At 46.0% G+C, this 24194-nt stretch overlaps 1 protein-coding gene across 5 annotated transcripts in view; it reads left to right on the plus strand.

The window, feature by feature from the left end:
• The first annotated feature begins 555 nt into the window (after positions 1-555).
• The window catches only part of CCP110 (centriolar coiled-coil protein 110), a 113222-nt gene continuing 89583 nt past the window's right edge, over positions 556-24194 (plus strand). Inside the window, exons 1-4 of one of the 5 annotated variants that reach the window (XM_063934410.1) lie at positions 3748-3837; positions 5563-5838; positions 6102-6234; positions 22109-22237. In XM_063934410.1, coding sequence (XP_063790480.1) covers positions 22133-22237 — 105 coding nt within the window. In that variant the 5' untranslated portion in view covers positions 3748-3837; positions 5563-5838; positions 6102-6234; positions 22109-22132. Of the gene's footprint in view, positions 640-3684; positions 3838-5497; positions 5839-6101; positions 6235-22108; positions 22238-24194 lie in introns of those variants that run through there. The other 4 variants (XM_063934411.1, XM_063934412.1, XM_063934409.1 and 1 more) reach the window with 4 other exon arrangements.

Raw genomic sequence — 24194 nt, forward strand, 5'->3', positions numbered from 1 at the left:
TGCAAGGCGGCACGGAGAGTTCCGTGCTTAAAATCTGACTAGATTGCTTAGATTTTAAGCAGGGATCTGTCGTGTGTGCAGGTGATTTTGGCTATGGGCCATTTTGGCTAACTCATTTAAGCAAGGGGATGCTTTTTCTTTTCCAGCTACCTAGCCAAAATTGACTTGCCTACACAGTCTATTTTTAGCAGCGAGGACACGCATCGCTATCGCTGGCTGTGTACACACACAGCGATATGCACTAACTACATAGTCAAAATCACCACAGTCACCTCCTGCCTGCTGCACTGCATGCTCTGTGTGTGTGTGTGGCTGCTGTAGCTGTGTAGCACACATGGGTAGTACCCAGCAGCAGCAGTGCCGCCTGGCTCCGCCCACTCCCGGAAGCGGCTTTCTGTCTCCCGTGCTAGGCAGTGGGCGGTCTTCCTCGCTGACCCTCTGTCAGCCTGTTGTTACACCTCCCAATGGGGCGGGTCCCGCAACGGCCGTTGCCAGGCGAAGCCAGTGTGCCGCCAGGGAGCTCATATATGGCGGGGAGGAGGTCGGAGAGGGACTGAGCTGCCGCCTATCCCCGGCATAATAACGGCCGGAAGCCCCGGCGGGGGAGATGCCAGTGTGAGAGCTGCAGCTGCGGGTCAGGTATGTTCCCGGCTGATGCCCGTCCCTGTGTCAGCTGTGTTGTTACGGGAGGACCGGGTGACTTCTGCTTCTCATCCTGGATAGCGTCATATTGTGCAGCGGGTGTTGCTGGCTCTGTCACACAATGGGGCTCATGGTCTCACGCTCTGCAGTGTGCAGTCACTCTGCCCAATTTGCCCACTCATGCTGTCTTTGTCATTTGTTAGTTGTAAGACCATGCCCCTTTTATTATTGTGTTAGAGTGTAAGCTGTTGGGAGCAAGACCCTCCTTTCTGATGCTATTTTAGTCACTGGCATCACTATTGCCACCTGTGTGTGTCCCTCCTGCACTGTCCTGTGCTGCTAGGGTGAGGGCATTATGTGCCCTATAGATCACTGTCTGTGGCTTTCCAATAACAATAACCTAACGCACTGGTGCTCTGGTAGATGCTAGAATCAAGTGGGCTAAGAACCAACCAATCCCCAACCCAACCATAATAGTTTTGTATTGTGTCACATTGGTGGGCTAATAGTACGGTGTTATGGTAGGTGTTCACATGTCTATGTGGTGTTTTTTTTTTCTTTTTTTTTCTTTTATATTTAGTGTGTGTGTGTGTGTGTGTACACACACACACACACACACACACACACACACACACACACACACACACACACACACTCTGCTCAAAAAAATAAAGTGGACACTAAAATAACACATCCTAGATCTGAATGAAATATTCTTATTAAATACTTTGTTCTTTACATAGTTGAATGTGCTGACAACAAAATCACACACATTATCAATGGAAATCAAATTTATTAACCCATGGAGGTCTGGATTTGGAGTCACCCTCAAAATTAAAGTGGAAAAACACACTACTGGCTGATCCAACTTTGATGTAATGTCCTTAAAACAAGTCAAAATGAGGCTCAGTAGTGTCTGTGGCCTCCTCGTGCCTGTATGACCTCTCTACAACGCCTGGGCATGCTCCTGATGAGGTGGCGGATGTTCTCCTGAGGGATCTCCTCCCAGACCTGGACTAAAGCATCCGCCAACTCCTGGACAGTCTGTGGTGCAACGTGGCATTGGTGGATGGAGCGAGACATGATGTCCCAGATGTGCTCAATTGGATTCAGGTCTGGGGAACGGGCGGGCCAGTCCATAGCATCAATGCCTTTGTCTTGCAGGAACTGCTAACACACTCCAGCCACATGAGGTCTAGCATTGTCTTGCATTAGGAGGAACCCAGGGCCAACCGCACCAGCATATGGTCTCACAAGGGGTCTGAGGATCTCATCTCGGTACCTAATGGCAGTCAGGCTACCTCTGGTGAGCACATGGAGGGCTGTGCGGCCCCCCAAAGAAATGCCACCCCACACCACTACTGACCCACTGGCAAACCGGTCTTGCTGGAGGATGTTGCAGGCAGCAGAACGTTCTCCTTGGCGTCTCCAGACTCTGTCACGTCTGTCACATGTGCTCAGTGAGAACCTGCTTTCATGTGTGAAGAGCACAGGGTGCCAGTGGTGAATTTGCCAATCTTGGTGTTCTTGGGCAAATGCCAAACGTCCTGCACGGTGTTGGGCTGTAAGCACAACCCCCACCTGTGGGCGTCGGGCCCTCATACCACCCTCATGGAGTCTGTTTCTGATCGTTTGAGTAGACACATGCACATTTGTGGCTTGCTGGAGGTCATTTTGCAGGGCTCTGGCAGTGCTCCTCCTGTTCCTCCTTGCACAAAGGCGGAGGTAGCGGTCCTGCTGCTGGGTTGTTGTCCTCCTACGGCCTCCTCCACGTCTCCTGATGTACTGGCCTGTCTCCTGGTAGCACCTCTATGCTCTGGACACTACGCTGACAGACACAGCAAACCACCTTGCCACAGCTCGCATTGATGTGCCATCCTGGATGAGCTGCACTACCTAAGCCACTTGTGTGGGTTGTAGGGAGGTCATACAGGCACGTGGAGGCCACACACACACTACTGAGCCTCATTTTGACTTGTTTTAAGGACATTACATCAAAGTTGGATCAGCCTGTAGTGTGTTTTTCCACTTTAATTTTGAGGGTGACTCCAAATCCAGACCTCCATGGGTTAATAAATTTGATTTCCATTGATAATTTGTGTGTGATTTTGTTGTCAGCACATTCAACTATGTAAAGAACAAAGTATTTAATAAGAATATTTCATTCATTCAGATCTAGGATGTGTTATTTTAGTGTTCCCTTTATTTTTTTGAGCAGTGTATATTTATATTTGATCAGCAACTTACATTTGCTCTAGAATACACATTTAGTTGGGTCCCATCATCTTGTGCTTTGTTTTATTGTAAAATGTGAACTTTTGTGATTTATAGTCCAAGTAATTGGATCTACTGCAGAGATAAATACACAGAGATCTGTTATTGTTTTGAACGCTATTTTTAGAGCACATCTTGCTTTTAGTGTCATTGGTCCAGTACAATACACACTCACCTGTTATTATCTTGTCATAGTGATGGAGGGTTTTCTATCTGCATCTTCTAAGCGTTTGACTCTAGGGTATTTGTCTTGTGTTGTCAATGGGGACAATTGGGTTGTAAGCTACGGGCATATAGACATTTCTAGCCTAATGCAGTAAAAACCAGAAACCAGATATATTAAGCCTAAATTGGGAACCAAGCCTAAAGTTCTGAACATTTTGCCATAGCCAAATCTCTGCCTGCTATGTGTGGCGCCATCTTCCTGAAAATATCAAAGAGAAGATAGCGCACAGGTAACTTGGGGGTGGGGGTGTCTCAGGGTGTTAGCGGAGCCCCATGGTACCTCCAGCAGCCCGATCCTGGGTGATTTGTACCTGCCCCCAACCTCAACGGTGCTGTATAAGGCATGATTTGCAAGTTTACGTATGTTAGGTGAGTGCACCCCATGTTCTGATCTATTACCAGAAACAAAATTTACTAGGCAGTGAATCAGTTGTTGAGTATTGATCACTTTGGTCCCTGACTTTGTAGCGCACGTAATTGAAGTTGTCCTAAAATAATTAGGCTTTTAATTGCATTAAATGGTAACGGCAAGGAATTTATCAGTCTTGTTTCAGAACAATGGAACCATATGAAGATTTTTGCAAAACCCAATTTGCCAGGTTGCAAGGCCAGGTGATTCATAGCGACCCTGCTCTGGCAGATCCGCAAAGAGTATCTATCATTCAGTTTCATGGTGTTGCAGTCCTTTCACCATTGGTAAGTGTCTTAGTCTTATGTACTCCTTTGCTGTTCATTGTATTTGGAGATTTGTCATGAAGGGATCAGTATGATTTGCCTACAATCAAAATGCCGATGGTCAAAATACCAACAAGATGAAAATACGGACGTCAAAATACAGATGTTTAAAATGTCGACACGGTCAAAATACTGACATTTAAAATGTAAAAAATTAGACATTGGGTTTTACATTTTTTTTTTTTGGGGTGTGTATGTTGACATAGGTCAACATGGACACGTATAGGTGTACCGTGTCCCCTCGCATGGCTCGCTGCGCTCGGCACACTGTTCTATTCCCCCTCCATGTCCACTGGGATGGTAAAATATGAAAAACTCATGTCGCCTTTTTTTTTTTTTTTTTATACCTGTCGACATTTTTAATGTCTGTATTTTGACCTTGTCTATATTTTGACAATCGGTGAACTGTCTGTATTTTGACCATCGGGATTTTGATTGTAGGTAAATTGACTGCATACCATTATGAAATGTCACTTATTATCCTCAAGTATTTTCTGCACTAGTATGCAGAACGACGCACCGTCTGTAAGAAATCTTTGTAGCTACTGTATATGTGACATGGTGTTGTCTGTTTAATATGGGGAGGTCCTATCACATTGACAAAGGGAGATAGTATGCGCACTAGATTCTTCTCCCACAACCCAATCAGCCAAGATGGTTAGAGTGCAGAAGTGGGAGGCAAGAGCATTTATTTAAGTTAGCCAACTAGTATCTTTTACAATTATTAATAGGAAAAGTTTTCTTTTAGATTTTTGTAATGCTCCCTTAAGTCAGAAATGAAACATCAAAGACTTTGTCAGGTATGCTTTATGGTAATTTAGTTCTGTATATGTGTAGTCCATGGGGGTAATTCCAAGTTGATCGCAGCAGGATTTTTGTTAGCAATTGGGCAAAACCATGTGCACTGCAGGGGAGGCAGATATAACATGTAACAATAACAGTTATGTATGCAATCTGTTTCTCAAAGCGAAAATAGATGTGGCCAAACATACAGTATGCAACTTCTTTTCATAGTTATTCTTTCTCATCTGGTAGACCGTGCTTAAGGTCCGCAAGTACAAACTGTCCATGTGGCAATGGCCAATACACAAATGATCGACAAGTTTTGTTGTGGTTTTTTTTTTTTTTTATAGGGAAGGGGGGGTTCCAACTTTTGCTTGGCTTACTATCCACATGGACTACTGTACAATTGGGAATAGTAACCTGTGTAGAACGCAGCGAGCCACCTTACCCAACGCGTGATGAGCGAAGATATGTTTCAACAGATTGTGCTTAGATATGGGTAAACCTACAAAATGGCACCCAAAAATAAGCAATAAAAAAACTTGTCTACTATCGTCACATTGACCTTTTGACCCTGTCGACCTAATGACTGTCTATCATGAACTCTGTCCTCAGGACCCCAAACAGTTAGTGTTTTCCAGGTGTCCTCAAAGATCACAAGTGTATTAATTAGCTCCACCTGTGAATGTTTTAAAAATGTGTCGGTAAGTAATAAGTACACTTGTGCTCCTGCTGGGTGACCTGGAACATGTGAACTGTGTGGGTTCCTGAGGACCGAGTTGGAGAATCCCTGATTTAGACAGTGTAGATCTTCTATGCCGCACCTCTTTCTCCTCAGTCAGTGCCCAAAAAACAGTGAAAAATCATGTATCCTTTCGCTTCTGCTGTCATGTCGTCATGAAGTGAATCAGTGGACGGCTGAGGAGAGAGCAGAGGGACTGTCCGGATGAAGAGATTGTAGAAGAAGGCACTTCTACTGTCCGTGTACTTTCTGTTGCTGTGTCCTGGTATCTAGAGACCTTGCAGGAGACAGCCCTGGGATCACAGATGAGAGGGTGACCGGAAAGTAAGTTCCTGAATGGGAGGAGTGTAGGCGTGTGAGAGGGGTGTTCCTGTCGGAACTCTGAGCCTGGTCCATGTGTGCAGTCAGCGCCAGCAACACACACGTCAAAGGATTATGTAAGTTTCACCGCATATAGCTTGAACACATTCCGTTGACCCCACTGCTAATTGAATATGCCAGTTAATGTTAGTGCTCCTTTTAAATTTTTACCCACAAAGCCACCGCTTCGTAAATATAGCCCAAATTTTGGTTTAGTACATTATTGGTATTACTGTATAGGCAACATTTTATTTCCACGTAAGGACACTTTATGTTACAGGGAAGAAACAACCCTTATTTTTGTGTTGGGAATAATTACTAAACAATGTTCTACTTACAGTAATACCTTTCTGTGCGCAAGGCTCCAGCAGGGACATCACAGTGATCGGAGTCTGCCCCATAACATGTTAACGGAAACAACCAATACAAATGGTGATTACCGCAGAAGAAAATCAAATAAATACATACTCTAGGTAGGACAATGAGATTGCGATACAATAATAAACAAAGAGCTGACTATTTAAGATGCTCCTTCTGAATTGTTCTTGAGCGCTGTGCATGCCAATCATTGATGAAAATTACAAATCTCCTGGATACTTTCTTTTAATGTATTCTAACCTCTATTGATTATCATCGAGCAGAGGATGAGCTTCCACTCCACGTCTCTATAGTGTAACTGTTGACGAAAGTTCAAAGCAGTGACTACTTGGCACCCACCCATCACACATTGCTTTAATCCGTGTCCTTGAGAGCAGTCCTGACAGTGTTTTACAGCCATTTATCTATAGTTTAAGGGAAGATTACACTTCTAACAGCATAATTGCTGGGATTATGTATTGTATTCTTCTGTTACTGTTTAAGTGCTTGAGTACTCCGAATCCTTATGGTAAACAATATACAAATGTTTTTTGAAGAGTTTCAGCAATGTTTAATCAGTGATCACATTCCTCCTAAAATTAAGGGGAAGGGTTAAGTGGAACTCATAGCTTAGATTTTCAGATGATTCCTTAAACTCTAACCGGTAATACATTTTCATAATACCTATGCAATGCTGCCTTCCATTTCTATATATAAATTGTAACTATTCGCAGATTAGGGGGTGTGGGGGGGGGGGGGGGGGGGTGTTAGTTACGGGTTTTGTAAAGCGCTGGCATAATATCTTTTGCTGTATTATTCAGGTGTTCTATCAGTGGCATCTGTTTCATTCCACTTTAAAAATACGGCCATTCTCGCACAAAGTCCCTTACCGCCAAATCCACGGTGCAAGATTTTTTTTCTCTTAACGTCCTAGGGGATACTGGGATGGCCTTAGTACCATGGTGTATAGATGGGTCCTATTGGAGCTTTGGCACTTTAAATCTTTAGAGTGTGTGCTGGCTCCTCCACTCTATGCCCCTCCACCAGACTCAGTTTAGAAAATGTGCCCGAAGGATCCTGTCACAGAGTTTTCTGCATTTATTTTTATGTTTGTTATTTTTAGGCAGGACTGGATGGCACCAGCCTGCCCGCAGCATGGGACTTAGGGGGGGAATGGGGTACCAACCTTTTAAAGCGTTAATGGTCCCGATCCCCACTGACATGACATAGCTGCTGGAGGAACTATTCGCAAACCGCTGACGGTGAGCGTACATTCCCGCAGCACGCCGCCACCCCTAACAGAGCTGAAGACTAGTGAGTACAGAGCCGGCTCCATTGGTGGCATTAAGGTACAGAGACGCAGGGCTCCACAAGGGGACGGCTGCGTTTCAGATCAAATCCCACACTGGCGCTGGTGTAGATACAGGGTTCTATATTATACAGACATGCCAGTATAAAAAAGCAGGAATACCGCACGGCATTGAAGGGGCGGGGCTTTAGGTCAGAGCAGAATCAGACGCGCTATTTACACTGCATTCAGACGCTGGCTGCAGTGAAGCGCTGCTCCCCCAGCACCCTCCACAGCACCTTACCGATACCAAGAGGGTTATAGTAGCTCAGAGCTACATATATATATATATATATATATATATATACACACATACTAATTCCTTTTCTTGTGTACTTGGTCCGCTGTTTAGCTATACTGTACAGTATGTCAGGCAAAAGTCTGTCAGTTATGCAACGCTAAGTTTTCCCTTTCACCAGAGGGATCATTGATGTGTACACAATTTAGTGTCCCTTCTCAGGGAAGCAGTCTGCAAGAACCAGCATGGCTGGACTCCATTAAAGGGATGATTACTAACCTCTCCACTGAGCTGGCTTTGGCCAAGCAGGAGACGCAGGATTTAAAGAAGTCTATGGCTGATTTAGTAACTAAACATTCAGACCACAGACTAGCGTCTTAGTCCCCTCTACTTAGTCCACAAAAGCGTACAATAGCCCAAGTACTCCACTCTTGATTCTGATCATGAAATTCAGATCTGGAGGAAGGGGAGGTGGATGTAGATGTGGGGGATGGTACTGTGTCTTAAGGAATAGAAGCTCTCATTTACTCTAGATAGGTCCTAAATATTCCTGATAAAGAGGCAGACACTGCAGAGGAAATGTTATTCTCGGTAAAACCAAAATCTGAGGCTTCCTTTCCTGTTTCCAAGGAATTAAATATGCTCTTTAAGAGACATGGGTTAATCCTGATAAAAAGTTTCAAATCCCTAAGATGTTGTCGTCCTCTCCTTTTCCTCCTGAGGGTGGGAAAGTGTTGGAAAACCCACTGGTGGTGGATACTTCAGTCTCCAGGTTGTCACGTAAAACTGTGCTACCTGTGCCTGGTGATATCACCCTAAAATATTCAGCTGATCGTAAATTTGAGACTACTCTCAAGTCACTGTATTCTGCAGTGGGAGTTGCTCTGAGACCCACTATAGCTTGTGGTTGGATTACACGAGCCATTGCCAAATTGTCGGGTAATTTAATTGAAAACATTGAAACCGTGATAGCGGTGTTGGCACGCAGAGGGTTATGGCTACGGCAGTGGGCAGCAGATGCTGACTCCTAAAAGGGAGTTGAGAACTTGCCGTTTACAGTTGAGGCCCTGTTTGGCGAAGAGCTGAACAAATGAATTTCTCGGGCTACTGCTAGTAAGTCCACCTATTTACTGTTTGCGGCTCCGCCAGCTAGACTAACTTACTCAGGATCCAATCTGCAGTCCTTTCGGGTTGCCAGATTTAGGTTGCCTCCAACACCTCCAAAGGTAACAGAGGTAAACCTCGTAGACCAGCGGCTGAGGTTCAGCCTCCTCCTAAGCCTTCCGCATGATGGTTGGCCTCGTGCTCTGGGATCTACAGGTGGGTGCTCACCAGAAATACTTCAGTCAAGTCTGGGAAAATTCCTGCCAGGATTCCTGGTTCAAGGACATGATATCCCAGGGTTACAGGTTAGAGTTCCAAACTATTCCACCTACAGATTCTTCAGGTCAGGCTTACTAGTTTCACAAGAAACAAGAGTAACCCTACAGGAAGCTATTCAAAAACTGTTACAAATGCAGGTCATTGTTCCAGTGCCGCCGCAACTCCAGAACAGGGAATATTACTCCAACCCGTTTGTAGTACCAAAACCAGACGGTGCGGTAAGAGCGATCCTAAACCTCAAATCACTGAACCAGTATTTACGCGTGTTCAAATTCAAGATGGAATCTCTGAGAGCGGTAGTCTCTGGCCTGGAGGAAGTTCCCTGGATATCAAAGACGCGTACCTTCACATCCCTATTTGGCCGCCTCATCAGGCGTATTTATGGTTGGCACTGCAGGACTGTCATTACGAATTTCAGGCTTTACCTTTTGACCTATCAACGGCACCGAGGGTATTCACAAAGGTGATGGCAGAGATGATGCTGCTACTTCAAAAGCAGGGTGTGAACATCGTTCCATATCTGAACGATCTCCTGATCAAGGCTGTGTCCAGAGATCAGTTGAGGGAAAGCATCAACCTCCCAACACGCCTGCTCACGTCACACTTATGGGTTCTCAATCTGCAAAAATCCCATCTGGAACGGACGCAGAGACTTCAGTTACTGGGTATGATCCTGGAAACGGTGTCTCAGAGGATTTTCCTTCATATGGACAAGGCAAGGACAATCCAGATGATGGTTCGGTCCCTCCTGAAGCCGAACAAGGTCTCTCTGCATCTTTTGCATATGTTTACTGGGAAAAATGGTAGTCTCCTACGAGGCAATCCAATATGGGAGATTCCACGTGTGGCCCTTCCAGCTGGACAGGGGGCCTAGTTCACATCTACAGATGCATCGGATGATACATTTCTCGCCCAAGGCCAGGATCTCCCTGCTGTGGTGGCTTCAGACTTCTCACCTGGTGGAGGGTCGAGCATTCAGAATTCAGACTTGGATTCTCTTAACCTCTGAGGCTTGCGTCTGTGGTTAAGGAGCAGTAACCCAAGGGGCACAGTTCCAAGGAATGTGGTCAAGTCAAGAAACAGTCCTTCCGATAAACATCTTGGAACTCAGGGCAATTTACAATGCCCTTCTACAGGCCTCATATCTTCTTCTTCAGAATCAAGCCATTCAAGTACAGTTGGACAACGCAACGGTAGTAGTGTACATAAACCGACAAGGAGGTACAAAAAGCAGAGCTGCGATGAGAGAGGTATCTTAGATATTCTTCTGGGCGGAACAAAATGCCAAAGCCATCTCTGCCATCGTCATCCTGGGAGTAGACAACTGGGAAGCAGACTTCCTTAGCAGGCACGACCTGCACCTGGGGGATTGGGGCCTTCATCCGCAGGTGTTCCAACAACTAACACGGCGATGGCGATTTCCGCAAATCAACATGATGGCTAATCGACTCAACAGGAAACACCTGTGTTATTGTTCCAGGACAAGGGATCCACAAGCCGTAGCTGTGGATGCTCTGACGCCATGGTCTTGCCAGTTGGTGTACCTTTTTTACCTCCTAATTCCTCTGCTTCCCAGAGTTCTAAAAAGAATAAGAAGGTAAGGAGTTCGGGTAACTATCATTGCCCCGGATTGGCCGCGCAGTGCCTGGTATGCAGACTTCCTGTCCATGTCAATCGAAGATGCTTGGCCTCTGCCACTTCGAGAAGATCTTCTACAGCAAGGGCAATTCATCTATTCAGACTTAACACTGCTACATTTGAAAGGGAGATTCTAGCCAGAAAGGGCATCCCGGCCAATGTTATCTTGACTATGAGCCAAGCCAGAAAAGGGATCACGTCGAAACATTAGCATCGTATATGGAAGAGAGATATCTCTTGGTGTGAAAGTCAACAGTTTTCTGCTGTGGATTTCGATCTGGGCCATTTCCTGCCTTATCTTCAGTCAGGCATGGACATGGGCCTACATTTAGGCTCTCTTAAATTTCAGATTTCGGTTCTGTCTATATTTTTCCAAAAACAGTTGGCTGCCCTCCCATAAGTGCAGACCTTTCTGCAGGGTGTCTTTCATATTCAGCATCCCTTTGTGGGCCCCCACGGCACCGTGGGATCTCTATTTGGTTATAATATTTGCTGTTGGCTATGGCCTCGGCAAGACGTGTGTCGAGCTAGGGGCTTTGTCCTGTAAGAGTCCCTACCTGGTGTTCCATGAGGATAGAGCGGAGTTTAGGACTCGTCATCAGTTCCTGCCCAAGGTGGTGTCTGCTTTTCATATCAGTCAGCCGATGGTAGTTTCAGTTGTTGTTGTTGTTGTTGTTGTTGTTGTTGACACTGCTGTTACTCCAAAGTCCTTGGATGTCACGCGGGCTTTTATGATCTGTGTCAAACGGTCTGCTCGGACACTGAAGTTGACTCGCTTTTTGTATTGTACAGTATGATGCCAACAAGATTGACTGTCCTGTTTCTAAGCAGTCTATTGCGCGTTGGATCAGGCTTACTCAATGGCAGCTTTACCTGTTCGGGCCCATTCCACTAGGTCGGTGGGGTCTTCCTGTGCGGCTGGCCGGGGTGTCTCTGCTTTACAGTTGTGCCACTTGGTCAGGGTCGGATACGTTTAAGTTTTACAAGTTCGACACCTTGGCTACTGATGACCTTTGGTTTGGGCAATCTGTTTTGCAGGGGTCTCTGCACTCTCCCACCTGGTCTGGGAGCTTTGGGACTTCCCCCATGGTACTAAGACCATCCCAGTATCCCCTAGGACATTAGAGAAAATAGGAATTTGATACCTACCGGTAATTCCTTTTCTCATAGTCCGTAGGGGATACTGGGAGCCCACTTCGGTGCTTCGGTTTTGTTCCTGCAAATGTTGTTACTTGTTGTGGGTTGGATGAGCTGTTGCTGTCCCTAATTTCTAGTATGGTTATGTTACTATCTTCCTGTTGTGTGCTGGTTCGAAATCTCACCACTTTCCTCTACTAATTTCCTCTCTCAATGTATGTCCGTCTCCTCTGGCACAGTTTCCTAGACTGAGTCTGGTGGTGGGGCATAGAGACGAGGAGCCAGCACACACACTAAAGATTTAAATTGCCAAGACTCCAATAGGACCCATCTATTTTATACCCCATGGTACTAAGACCATCCCAGTATCCCCTACGGACTACAAGAAAAGGAATTACCGGTAGGTATCAAATTCCTATTTAAATATTCACTCCCAATTGAATATGCCCTATTGAATCTCATGAAAAAAACCTTTTGGTAGCATAAATTGGAATGTTTTTGTATTTGGGCATACTAAGAGGAGCATAAGTGCGATTGGCTCTCGTTTACTCAGGACTGGCCCAATCCACCCTGCTCCCATCTGAGGTATTCACATTTGGGCTTGCATAAATGGGAAGTTACTTGGCCAGATGACTAGAGGGAGTGAGGTTTGCATGGCTTTGTTTCCATTCCATATGAATTAGTTGATATCCATTGGGACTGTTTCAATGTTTATAGAATATATAGTTCTGCCCAGCAGACTAAACATGAGTGAAGCTTTTCATGCTGCCAGGCAGTTCTTAATGCACCGGTGTGATTGGCTGAGGTGAGGCCTGCGGATCAACAATCACTAGGTCACCATCTGCTTTCAAGGGGAAGAAATGAATCACTAGACCTGAGAACGGATTGGTTTGAGAGGCACCACTGAAACTAATTAAAATGTGTAATACACTAGGGAATGAAAAGCACGTTTAGAGCTAATCGGTGTAAACAAGCCACATGGGCTGTAAGTCCCATCTTAGCTTTGTTTACAGCTTGGTAAATGCAGAGCCACTTGCTCATCTCAAAGGTTTTATAAAACCATTTGGATACGAGAGAGGCCACGCGCCCAGATGAGATGAAGTGACCACCCAAATCATCAAATACTTACTTTGGTCGATTCAAGGGTACACACCAGATGACTGTCATTGTGACCCGTTCGTAATCGCAACATCGTGTAATATATGGTAGTGTGCACAGAGTTTTTGCTGTCTGGAGCAGAGAGCCGCCCCCCAGGAGCTACTGGTACAGTCCAGCAAGAGCCTGGATTGTCAACAACTTGTTTTTCTTGATCAGGTGAAGTGTCCATGTCACTTGCCCATACATGTACAGTGTTTTCTACCTATAAGAACTACCTCAATACTACAATTCTTGGTAATCTGACCCTTTTGGCATCAGTCATAACGTTTAGTGTAGTATGTCATTATGCAAAAGGTGTCTTTAACAAACTAATTGTAGTCTGGCTCTCTGTTCCCTGAAGCACTGTTCTGCCAAAACCCTTTGGGTTCACACTGTAATATATTGCTTACTGTGTACTGTACGTGACTGTTCAGGAGATCTCTGGAATATAGTGTCACTAAAACGAAGTTTCTGATTTTGTTATAATACAGGGTGAGTCAAAAGTCGCAGTACACCCTTTTGTTTCAGAAACTGTGCTGGAAATAGGAAAACTGAATGCGCCAGTAAGGTATGGGTGAGGTAGGCTATCTTTTAGGGTATGTACTGAACATGGGTGCCATCTTGAAATCTGCCATCTTGCATCTAAGTCATTTTTTTTCAAATGGAAAGGGGGTCATGTAACATGTCAAACATCAGAATTTACTGAAAAGTGTATTGCTGCAACACTTTTTTTTGTTATAATTACAGGCTGAACTGGTCTCCATAAAGGACAGTTATTTAATGTGTGGGCGTTGTGGGCTCTTCGCGAAGGATGCCAAAACCATTGTTGAGGTTGTCTCGTCAGTAGTACTTTTTGGATGACCACAGTCCCAGTTTCTTGGAATTTGGAAATTAGGCACTTGACAGTGTTATGTGAAATTAGAGGTCTTTCTGGGTGTCGGTTGTTAAAATCTGCAGCTATAACACGGTAACTTTGTTCTCCAGACATCAAAATGACCTGAATTCTCTCCTCTTTTGTCAAAGCCATCTTCAGTTACCTGCAACAAAAAAAGCGTTGTAACTTTTGAACCATAACTGCTATTTCAAATCTGTTTGCAGCAATAAACTTTTTAGCAAATTCTGATGTTGTTTGACATGTTACATGTGAAAAAACTGAGTTAGATTCAAGGTGGCCGATTTAAAGATGGTACCCATATTCGGTACATACCCTAAAAGAGCCCACCTCACCCATACACTACTGGAGTATTCAGTTTTCCCATTTCCAGCACAGTTTTTGAAACAAAAGGGTGTACTGCGACTTTTGAATCGCCCTGTAGAACAGAAATGTCATAAATTTGGATGTAGTCCAGACTTCATGTAGCTTTCTTGCTTTGTAAGCATGTCATTGGCTTGGAAGTGTCTATAGGACCCAACTTTGTAAGTGCTCCTACACACTACTGTTATCGGGCAGGTAGGCCATTTCAGATATGTCCTCCTACATCATTGCTGCAGTCATACAAACAGCCCCTCTTGGCACACCAGGTCACGTGAGAGTCTTCTAGCATCGGGCATCTGTTTTGCTTCTTTGCAATGCAACTAGGATGCAATAAGGAGACTGCTGATTCATTTGATGTGACACTTGTATAGCTGTGTGTGACCGAGTATCTGAATCTGTAAATGAAGTGCTACAATGTGTCCGCAGCAGCTTTTTCCAAATATAAGTTCAGTTCTGCTCTGTATATAGACTCGCACATAATATACAAGTGTCATATATCAAATTAACCAGCACAGTCTTATCGTGCATCCTAGTCGCATCACGTTGCGACTAAGATGCAATCTTGGCAAAAAAAGACTCCAAACGTTAGCAGAATTGCATGGGACCTGGCGGCTCCCTCACACCAGGCATCCCGCGCTGCATGGCGTATTGAGGCTGGATGTATGAAGACACATCTATAACAGACCTCTTAATGCAAAAGTGTATGGGCTCCGAAACGGCAACCAGTGTCAGATCCTGACATCAGATGTCCTTCAGGAAGGTTGGTAAATCTGACTGGACAAATTAATGGCAGGGTCTAAGACATGCATTTCGCATTAAAGATGGTTTTCGTCATTTCTTCTGGTTGACTAGATCTGGTCCTAGAAGTTTATATTAGCAGATCAATTTCTTTTCAGCACTCTTATTTTCAGATTTGCCATATAGCTGTCATATGAGACTGGTGTAAGTCACACAAGATGGGATAATTATCCCCTTTGCTTTTCAAACAAGCATGTTTTTAACTTCCTGATACGTTCCAGCGTTGTAATCCTTGGCAATAGCAAACAAACTGTCAAACACTGTTGTGTAAGAACTAGTAATGTAGCCTTGTTGCCCTGTTGCTGACACTAATGTACTACGCTGGCTGGAGTTGATACAGAGTACTTCTGTGACCTGAGTTTGAGGTTTTTTTTTTTTTTTTTTCTCGGACGTCCTAGTGGATGCTGGGACTCCGTCAGGACCATGGGGATTAGCGGCTCCGCAGGAGACAGGGCACAAAAATAAAGCTTTAGGATCAGGTGGTGTGCACTGGCTCCTCCCCCTATGACCCTCCTCCAAGCCTCAGTTAGGTTTTTGTGCCCGTCCGAGCAGGGTGCAATCTAGGTGGCTCTCCTAAAGAGCTGCTTAGAAAAAGTTATTAGGTTTTTTTATTTTCAGTGAGTCCTGCTGGCAACAGGCTCACTGCATCGAGGGACTTAGGGGAGAGAAGTGAACTCACCTGCGTGCAGGATGGATTGGCTTCTTAGGCTACTGGACACCATTAGCTCCAGAGGGATCGAACACAGGCCCAGCCATGGAGTCCGGTCCCGGAGCCGCGCCGCCGACCCCCCTTGCAGATGCCGAAGATTGAAGAGGTCCAGAAACAGGCGGCAGAAGACTTTTTAGTCTTCATGAGGTAGCGCACAGCACTGCAGCTGTGCGCCATTGTTGTCAGCACACTTCACACAGCGGTCACTGAGGGTGCAGGGCGCTGGGGGGGGGCGCCCTGGGCAGCAATGTATAATACCTTTCTTATGGCTAAAAATACATCACATATAGCCCTTGAGGCTATATGGATGTATTTAACCCCTGCCAGATCTCACAAACTCCGGGAGAAGAGCCCGCCGAAATAGGGGGCGGGGCTTATTCTCCTCAGCACACAGCGCCATTTTCCTGCTCAGCTCCGCTGTGAGGAAGGCTCCCAGGACTCTCCCCTGCACTGCACTACAGAAACAGGGTAAAACAGAGAGGGGGGGCACTTTTTGGCGATATTACTATATTTAAGCTGCTATAAAGATACAACACTTTTATATAGGGTTGTTCCCATATATATTATAGCGCTTGGGTGTGTGCTGGCAAACTCTCCCTCTGTCTCCCCAAAGGGCTAGTGGGGTCCTGTCTTCAATAGAGCATTCCCTGTGTGTCGGTACGTGTGTGTCGACATGTATGAGGACGATGTTGGTGTGGAGGCAGAGCAATTGCCGGTAATGGTGATGTCACCCCCCAGGGAGTCGACACCGGAATGGATGGCTTTGTTTATGGAATTACGTGATAATGTCAGCACATTACAAAAATCAGTTGACGACATGAGACGGCCGGCAAACCAGTTAGTACCTGCCCAGGCGTCTCAGACACCGTCAGGGGCTGTAAAACGCCCTTTACCTCAGTCGGTCGACACAGACCCGGACACGGACACTGAATCTAGTGTCGACGGTGAAGAAACAAACGTATTTTCCAGTAGGGCCACACGTTATATGATCACGGCAATGAAGGAGGCTTTACATATCTCTGATACTGCAAGTACCACAAAAAGGGGTATTATGTGGGGTGTGAAAAAACTACCTGTAGTTTTTCCTGAATCAGAGGAATTGAATGATGTATGTGATGAAGCGTGGGTTAACCCAGATAGAAAAGTGCTAATTTCAAAAAAGTTATTGGCATTATACCCTTTCCCGCCAGAGGTTAGGGCGCGCTGGGAAACACCCCCTAGGGTGGATAAGGCGCTCGCACGCTTATCAAAACAAGTGGCGTTACCGTCTCCTGATACGGCCGCCCTCAAGGATCCAGCTGATAGGAGGCTGGAAACTACCCTAAAAAGTATATACACACATACTGGTGTTATACTGCGACCAGCCATCGCCTCAGCCTGGATGTGCAGTGCTGGGGTGGTCTGGTCGGATTCCCTGACTGAAAATATTGATACCCTGGATAGGGACAGTATTTTATTGACTTTAGAGCAATTAAAGGATGCTTTTCTTTATATGCGAGATGCTCAGAGGGATATTTGCACTCTGGCATCGAGAGTAAGTGCGATGTCCATATCTGCCAGAAGAAGTTTATGGACGCGACAGTGGTCTGGTGATGCGGATTCCAAACGGCATATGGAAGTATTGCCGTATAAAGGGGAGGAATTATTTGGCGTGGGTCTATCGGATCTGGTGGCCACGGCAACTGCCGGGAAATCCACCTTTTTACCTCAGACCCCCTCCCAACAGAAAAAGACACCGTCTTTTCAGCCGCAGTCCTTTCGGTCCTATAAGAACAAGCGGGCAAAAGGACAGTCATATCTGCCCCGAGGCAGAGGAAAGGGTAAGAGAGGGCAGCAAGCAGCTCCTTCCCAGGAACAGAAGCCCTCCCCGGGTTCTGCAAAGCCCTCAGCATGACGCTGGGGCTTTACAAGCGGACTCGGGAGCGGTGGGGGGTCGACTCAAGAATTTCAGCGCGCAGTGGGCTTGCTCACAGGTGGACCCCTGGATCCTGCAGGTAGTATCTCAGGGTTACAGGTTGGAATTCGAGACATCTCCCCCTCGCCGGTTCCTAAAGTCTGCTTTGCCAACGTCTCCCTCAGACAGGGCGACGGTATTGGAAGCCATTCACAAGCTGTTTTCTCAGCAGGTGATAGTCAAGGTACCCCTCCTACAACAGGGAAAGGGGTATTACTCCACGCTATTTGTGGTACCGAAGCCGGACGGCTCGGTAAGACCTATTCTAATCTGAAATCTTTGAACCTGTACATACAAAAATTCAAGTTCAAGATGGAATCACTCAGAGCAGTGATAGCGAATCTGGAAGAAGGGGACTTTATGGTGTCCCTGGACATCAAGGATGCTTGCCTGCATGTCCCAATTTGCCCTTCACACCAAGGGTACCTCAGGTTCGTGGTGCAAAATTGTCATTATCAGTTTCAGACGCTGCCGTTTGGATTGTCCACGGCACCTCGGGTCTTTACCAAGGTAATGGCCGAGATGATGTTTCTTCTGCGAAGAAAAGGCGTATTAATTATCCCTTACTTGGACGATCTCCTGATAAGGGCAAGGTCCAGAGAACAGCTGGAAGACGTAGTAGCACTAACCCAAGTAGTGCTGCAACAGCACGGGTGGATTCTGAATTTTCCAAAATCTCAATTGAACCCGACGACACGTCTGCTGTTCCTGGGAATGATTCTGGACACGGTTCAGAAAAAGGTGTTTCTTCCGGAGGAGAAAGCCAGGGAGTTATCCGAACTTGTCAGGAACCTCCTAAAACCAGGAAAAGTGTCTGCATCAATGCACAAGAGTCCTGGGAAAGATGGTGGCTTCTTACGAAGCGATTTCCATTCGGCAGATTCCACGCACGAACTTTTCAGTGGGATCTGCTGGACAAATGGTCCGGATCGCATCTGCAGATGCATCAGCGGATAACCTTATCGCCACGGACAAGGTGGTGGTTGCAGAGTGCTCATCTGTTAGAGGGCCGCAGATTCGGCATACAGGACTGGGTCCTGGTGACCACGGATGCCAGTCTGAGAGGCTGGGGAGCGGTCACACAGGGAAGAAACTTCCAGGGAGTATGGTCAAGCCTGGAGATGTCTCTTCACATAAATATACTGGAGCTAAGAGCGATTTACAATGCTCTAAGCCTGGCAAAACCCCTGCTTCAGGGTCAGCCGGTGTTGATCCAGTCGGACAACATCACGGCAGTCGCCCACGTAAACAGACAGGGCGGCACAAGAAGTAGGAGAGCAATGGCAGAAGCTGCAAGGATTCTTCGCTGGGCGGAAGATCATGTGATAGCACTGTCAGCAGTGTTCATTCCGGGAGTGGACAACTGGGAAGCAGACTTCCTCAGCAGACACGATCTACACCCGGGAGAGTGGGGACTTCATCCAGAAGTCTTCCACATAATTGTGAACCGTTGGGAAAAACCAAAGGTGGATATGATGGCGTCTCGCCTCAACAAAAAACTGGACAGGTATTGCGCCAGGTCAAGAGACCCTCAGGCAATAGCTGTGGACGCTCTGGTAACACCGTGGGTGTTCCAGTCAGTGTATGTGTTTCCTCCTCTGCCTCTCATACCAAAAGTACTCGTGGCTCCGGATTGGCCAAGAAGAACTTGGTACCCGGAACTTCAGGAGATGCTCACGGAAGATCCGTGGCCTCTACCTCTAAGACGGGACCTGCTTCAGCAGGGACCGTGTCTATTCCAAGACTTACCGCGGCTGCGTTTGACGGCATGGCGGTTGAACGCCGAATTCTAAGGGAAAAAGGCATTCCGGAAGAGGTCATTCCTACACTGGTAAAAGCCAGGAAGGAGGTGACTGCACAACATTATCACCGCATTTGGAGAAAATATGTTGCGTGGTGTGAGGCCAGGAAGGCCCCCACGGAGGAATTTCAACTGGGTCGATTCCTACATTTCCTGCAAACAGGATTGTCTATGGGCCTCAAATTGGGGTCCATTAAGGTTCAAATTTCGGCCCTGTCGATTTTCTTCCAGAAAGAATTGGCTTCAGTTCCTGAAGTCCAGACTTTTGTAAAAGGAGTACTACATATACAGCCCCCGGTTGTGCCCCCAGTGGCTCCGTGGGACCTTAATGTAGTTTTGGATTTTCTCAAATCCCATTGGTTTGAGCCACTCAAATCGGTGGATTTGAAATATCTTACGTGGAAAGTAACCATGCTACTGGCCCTGGCTTCAGCCAGGAGAGTATCAGAATTGGCGGCTTTATCGTATAAAAGCCCATATCTGATTTTCCATTCGGACAGGGCAGAACTGCGGACGCGTCCTCAGTTTCTGCCTAAGGTGGTGTCAGCGTTTCACCTGAACCAGCCTATTGTGGTGCCTGCGGCTACTAGCGATTTGGAGGATTCCAAGTTGCTGGACGTTGTCCGGGCATTGAAAATATATATTTCAAGGACGGCTGGAGTCAGAAAATCTGATTCACGGTTTATACTGTATGCACCCAACAAGCTTGGGTGCTCCTGCTTCTAAGCAGACGATTGCTCGTTGGATTTGTAGCACAATTCAACTTGCACATTCTGTGGTAGGCCTGCCACAGCCTAAATCTGTCAAGGCCCATTCCACAAGGAAGGTGGGCTCATCTTGGGCGGCTGCCCGAGGGGTCTCGGCATTACAACTCTGCTGAGCAGCTACGTGGTCGGGGGAGAACACGTTTGTAAAATTCTACAAATTTGATACCCTGGCTAAAGAGGACCTGGAGTTCTCTCATTCGGTGCTGCAGAGTCATCCGCACTCTCCCGCCCGTTTGGGAGCTTTGGTATAATCCCCATGGTCCTGACGGAGTCCCAGCATCCACTAGGACGTCAGAGAAAATAAGATTTTACTTACCGATAAATCTATTTCTCGTAGTCCGTAGTGGATGCTGGGCGCCCATCCCAAGTGCAGATTGTCTGCAATACTTGTACATAGTTATTGTTACAAAAAAATCGGGTTATTGTTGTGAGCCGTCTGTTCAGAGGCTCCTACGTTTGTCATACTGTTAACTGGGTTCAGATCACAAGTTGTACGGTGTGATTGGTGTGGCTGGTATGAGTCTTACCCGGGATTCAAAATCCTTCCTTATTGTGTACGCTCGTCCGGGCACAGTATCCTAACTGAGGCTTGGAGGAGGGTCATAGGGGGAGGAGCCAGTGCACACCACCTGATCCTAAAGCTTTATTTTTGTGCCCTGTCTCCTGCGGAGCCGCTAATCCCCATGGTCCTGACGGAGTCCCAGCATCCACTACGGACTACGAGAAATAGAATTATCGGTAAGTAAAATCTTATTTTTTTTGTCTGCTCTGTTTGTTTGCTGTGTGTTCACTTCTAATATTCCAATTATAATGCAACAACCGCAGATCTCACAGATGAATCTCTCCTTTGGACTTTATAAAAGGCAAGTGATCGGGGCAGACTAGGGGGATGTATCAGCTAATACGTTATACAGTCTCTTCTGCATTTTATTTATATAGCGCACACATATTCCGCAGCGCTTTACAGAGAATATTTTCCCATTCACATCCGTCCCTGCCCCAGTGGAGCTATATTCCCTACCACATGTACACACACACACGTTCACACTAGGGTTAATTTTGTTGGGAGACCATTAACCTACCAGTATATTTTTGGATTGTGGGAGGAAACGGGAGTATCCGGAGGAAACCCACACAAGTATGGGGAGAATATACAAACTCCACACAGTTAGGGTCATGGTGGGAATTGAACCCATGACCTCAGTGCTGTGAGGCAGTAATGCTAACCATTACACCATCCGTACTGAGACAACTCCTCAAAGCTTTATGATGCCAGATATATTGTGATTAATTTGTGTAGATTTTAAAAATGGCTTGAACCTTCCATGTAATTTTCTACGGTAAATCTGTGCTATCTAAAGAACAGGCATTGGTTGCCGCAACAGTGGTAGCATAAAACAAATGCTGTTTTTAGGTGCTGTAGATTATATTCTAATGCACAAATGGTGATGTCACTAGTGAATTGAGTGTTTCTAACCTAGTTTAGTCTAGCAAACAGTATTTCCGCTAGTTTATTCTGCCTATTGCTTAAAGTGATTTAAAAAAAAAAAAAAAATGTAAATGTGTAGAAATTGTAAATTTTTGTATTGTAGTAATCTGCATGAACAAAGATGTCAGTTTATGCTTAATTGTTCCATTTAATTATCTCTCCCTTTATAGCAGAACACTACATTGTGGTGTCGCACTGTCAAACCTGGCTTTAGTATTGATGCTATGTGCAATACACTGTAGGCTTTAGCGTTTCTTCTAGAGCCCGTATTAGTGAAAACTGTTTTTGGTCACAACCCCAAATTATTTGATTCAAGTATTTTAATTCTCTTTGTAGCTCACTGTGGAAAAGAGTCAAGAAATGCAGCAATATCGACAGAAAGCCATTGAATTTAATGACCAGCGACAGAACAACAAGAAGAGATCCTTACTAAATCGTGTACAGGAGATTCTGGATACTGTTCAGGTAACACAGGAGTCTGATTATGTTCCATTTAGGGTATTAAGAAAATTGTCAGTTTTACACTGGAAACAGCTGAAGCAAATGTATGAGAGGCTTGCCCCGCACAGCAACAATTGCAGGTATGGGTGTGTGTTCTCCTGCACTCTGGAGATTCGGGGAGCGCACTAATTTAATGTTTAATCTTTTTCTGCTATGGAAAGTAATGCAGAGGGTCTGGTGGTTTTTCTAGAGTGGTTGACTACACAGTAACAGTGACCTATAGAATGTGTTCTAAATTCCCCCATCCTAGCTCTGCTTTTAACCTTTCCAAGGCGATGACGTCCACTGCACCAACATCTCCATAGAGAATAATAATTACTAGGTTTGCTTCCCTGCCTTCAGCTATGGGAGATGGGATTACTTAAGGTCCTTCATCACCTTTAATCTGTTGTGCTGGAGTCTCTAATAGCATAACAGGGACATATATAGCCCTGAGGCTCGCTACCATCTGTAAACACTGTGCTCAAAAATAAAGGTATATAACGTAACGCTGAAGAGTATATGTGCATATCGGCAAAAGCTATCTGCAACATCTTGGACATCATTTCACCCTTTATCAAGGCTTGATATAGGGTAAAGCTATGCCTGACTGTTGTGGATATCTTTGGCTAATTGCACTATATACTATGGACTTCTGTGGCCCCCTAAACTGAGGTGCCTGCTGAGTGGAGTGACCAACTGCTACACTTTTTTTTTTTTTTTTTTTTTTTAAATCTTTGTGTAGGTGATACGTGTTTAGTGTGTGTGTGTGTGGGGGCTAAAAATAAATCCTAGCCCGTGTAGGCTTCTAACTAAACAGGATGGTTCCCTCTGAGTGGTAGGAGCTAATGTCCCTACCACAAAACATAAGCACAAAGCACAAAACTCTGAGCCAGTAATCATGGTGTCTCTCATCAGGGCTGCTGCCTGTTGCCCCAGGTAATGAGACACTGAGTAAAAGTATGACACACCTTTAGTAGTGTTCGCAGGTACAAGCACTAATTAGCCAGTTCTCTGGCTGAAGACCTGAAATGGCCCTAATGGATGGAGCTCACCCTCACTCAATCCATAACCCTAGGAACCTTTAACCAGCTTTCTCTAATGTCCTAGAGGATGCTGGGGACTCCGTAAGGACCATGGGGATTGACGGGCTCCGCAGGAGACATGGGCACTTTAAGAAAGAATTTAGTTCCTGGTGTGCACTGGCTCCTCCCTCTATGCCCCTCCTCCAGACCTCAGTTTGATACTGTGCCCAGAGGAGCTGGGTGCTTTTCAGTGAGCTCTCCTGAGTTTACTGATAGAAAGTATTTTGTTAGGTTTTTTTTATTTTCAGGGAGCTCTGCTGGCAACAGACTCCCTGCATCGAGGGACTGAGGGGAGAGAAGCAGCCCTACTCTCTGAAGCTAGGTCCTACTTCTTAGGCTACTGGACACCATTAGCTCCAGAGGGATTGGTACGCAGGATCTCACCCTCTCCGTCCGTCCCAGAGCCGCGCCGCCGTCCCCCTCGCAGAGCCGGAAGATAGAAGCCGGGTGAGTATGAGAAGAAAAGAAGACTTCACAGGCGGCAGAAGACTTCATGACTTCATGACTTCATGATCCTCACTGAGGTAACGCACAGCACTGCAGCTGTGCGCCATTGCTCCCACACACCTCACATACTCCGGTCACTGTAAGGGCGCCCTGGGCAGCAATATAAACCTCTTATTTGGCAAAAGGAGCATATATACAGCTGGACACTGTATATATGCAGGAGCCCCCGCCAATTTTACACTTTTAGCGGGACAGAAGCCTGCCGTCGGGGCGGGGCTTCTCCCTCAGCACTCACCAGCGCCATGTTTTTCTCCACAGCACTGCTGAGAGGAAGCTCCCCGGAATCTCCCCTGCTTTTACCACTGTAGAAGAGAGGGTTTTAAAGAAGAGGAGGGAGGAGGGGGGGGGGG

This window comes from Pseudophryne corroboree, chromosome 7 (genome assembly GCF_028390025.1).
Source record: "Pseudophryne corroboree isolate aPseCor3 chromosome 7, aPseCor3.hap2, whole genome shotgun sequence".
Classification (NCBI taxonomy): domain Eukaryota; kingdom Metazoa; phylum Chordata; class Amphibia; order Anura; family Myobatrachidae; genus Pseudophryne; species Pseudophryne corroboree.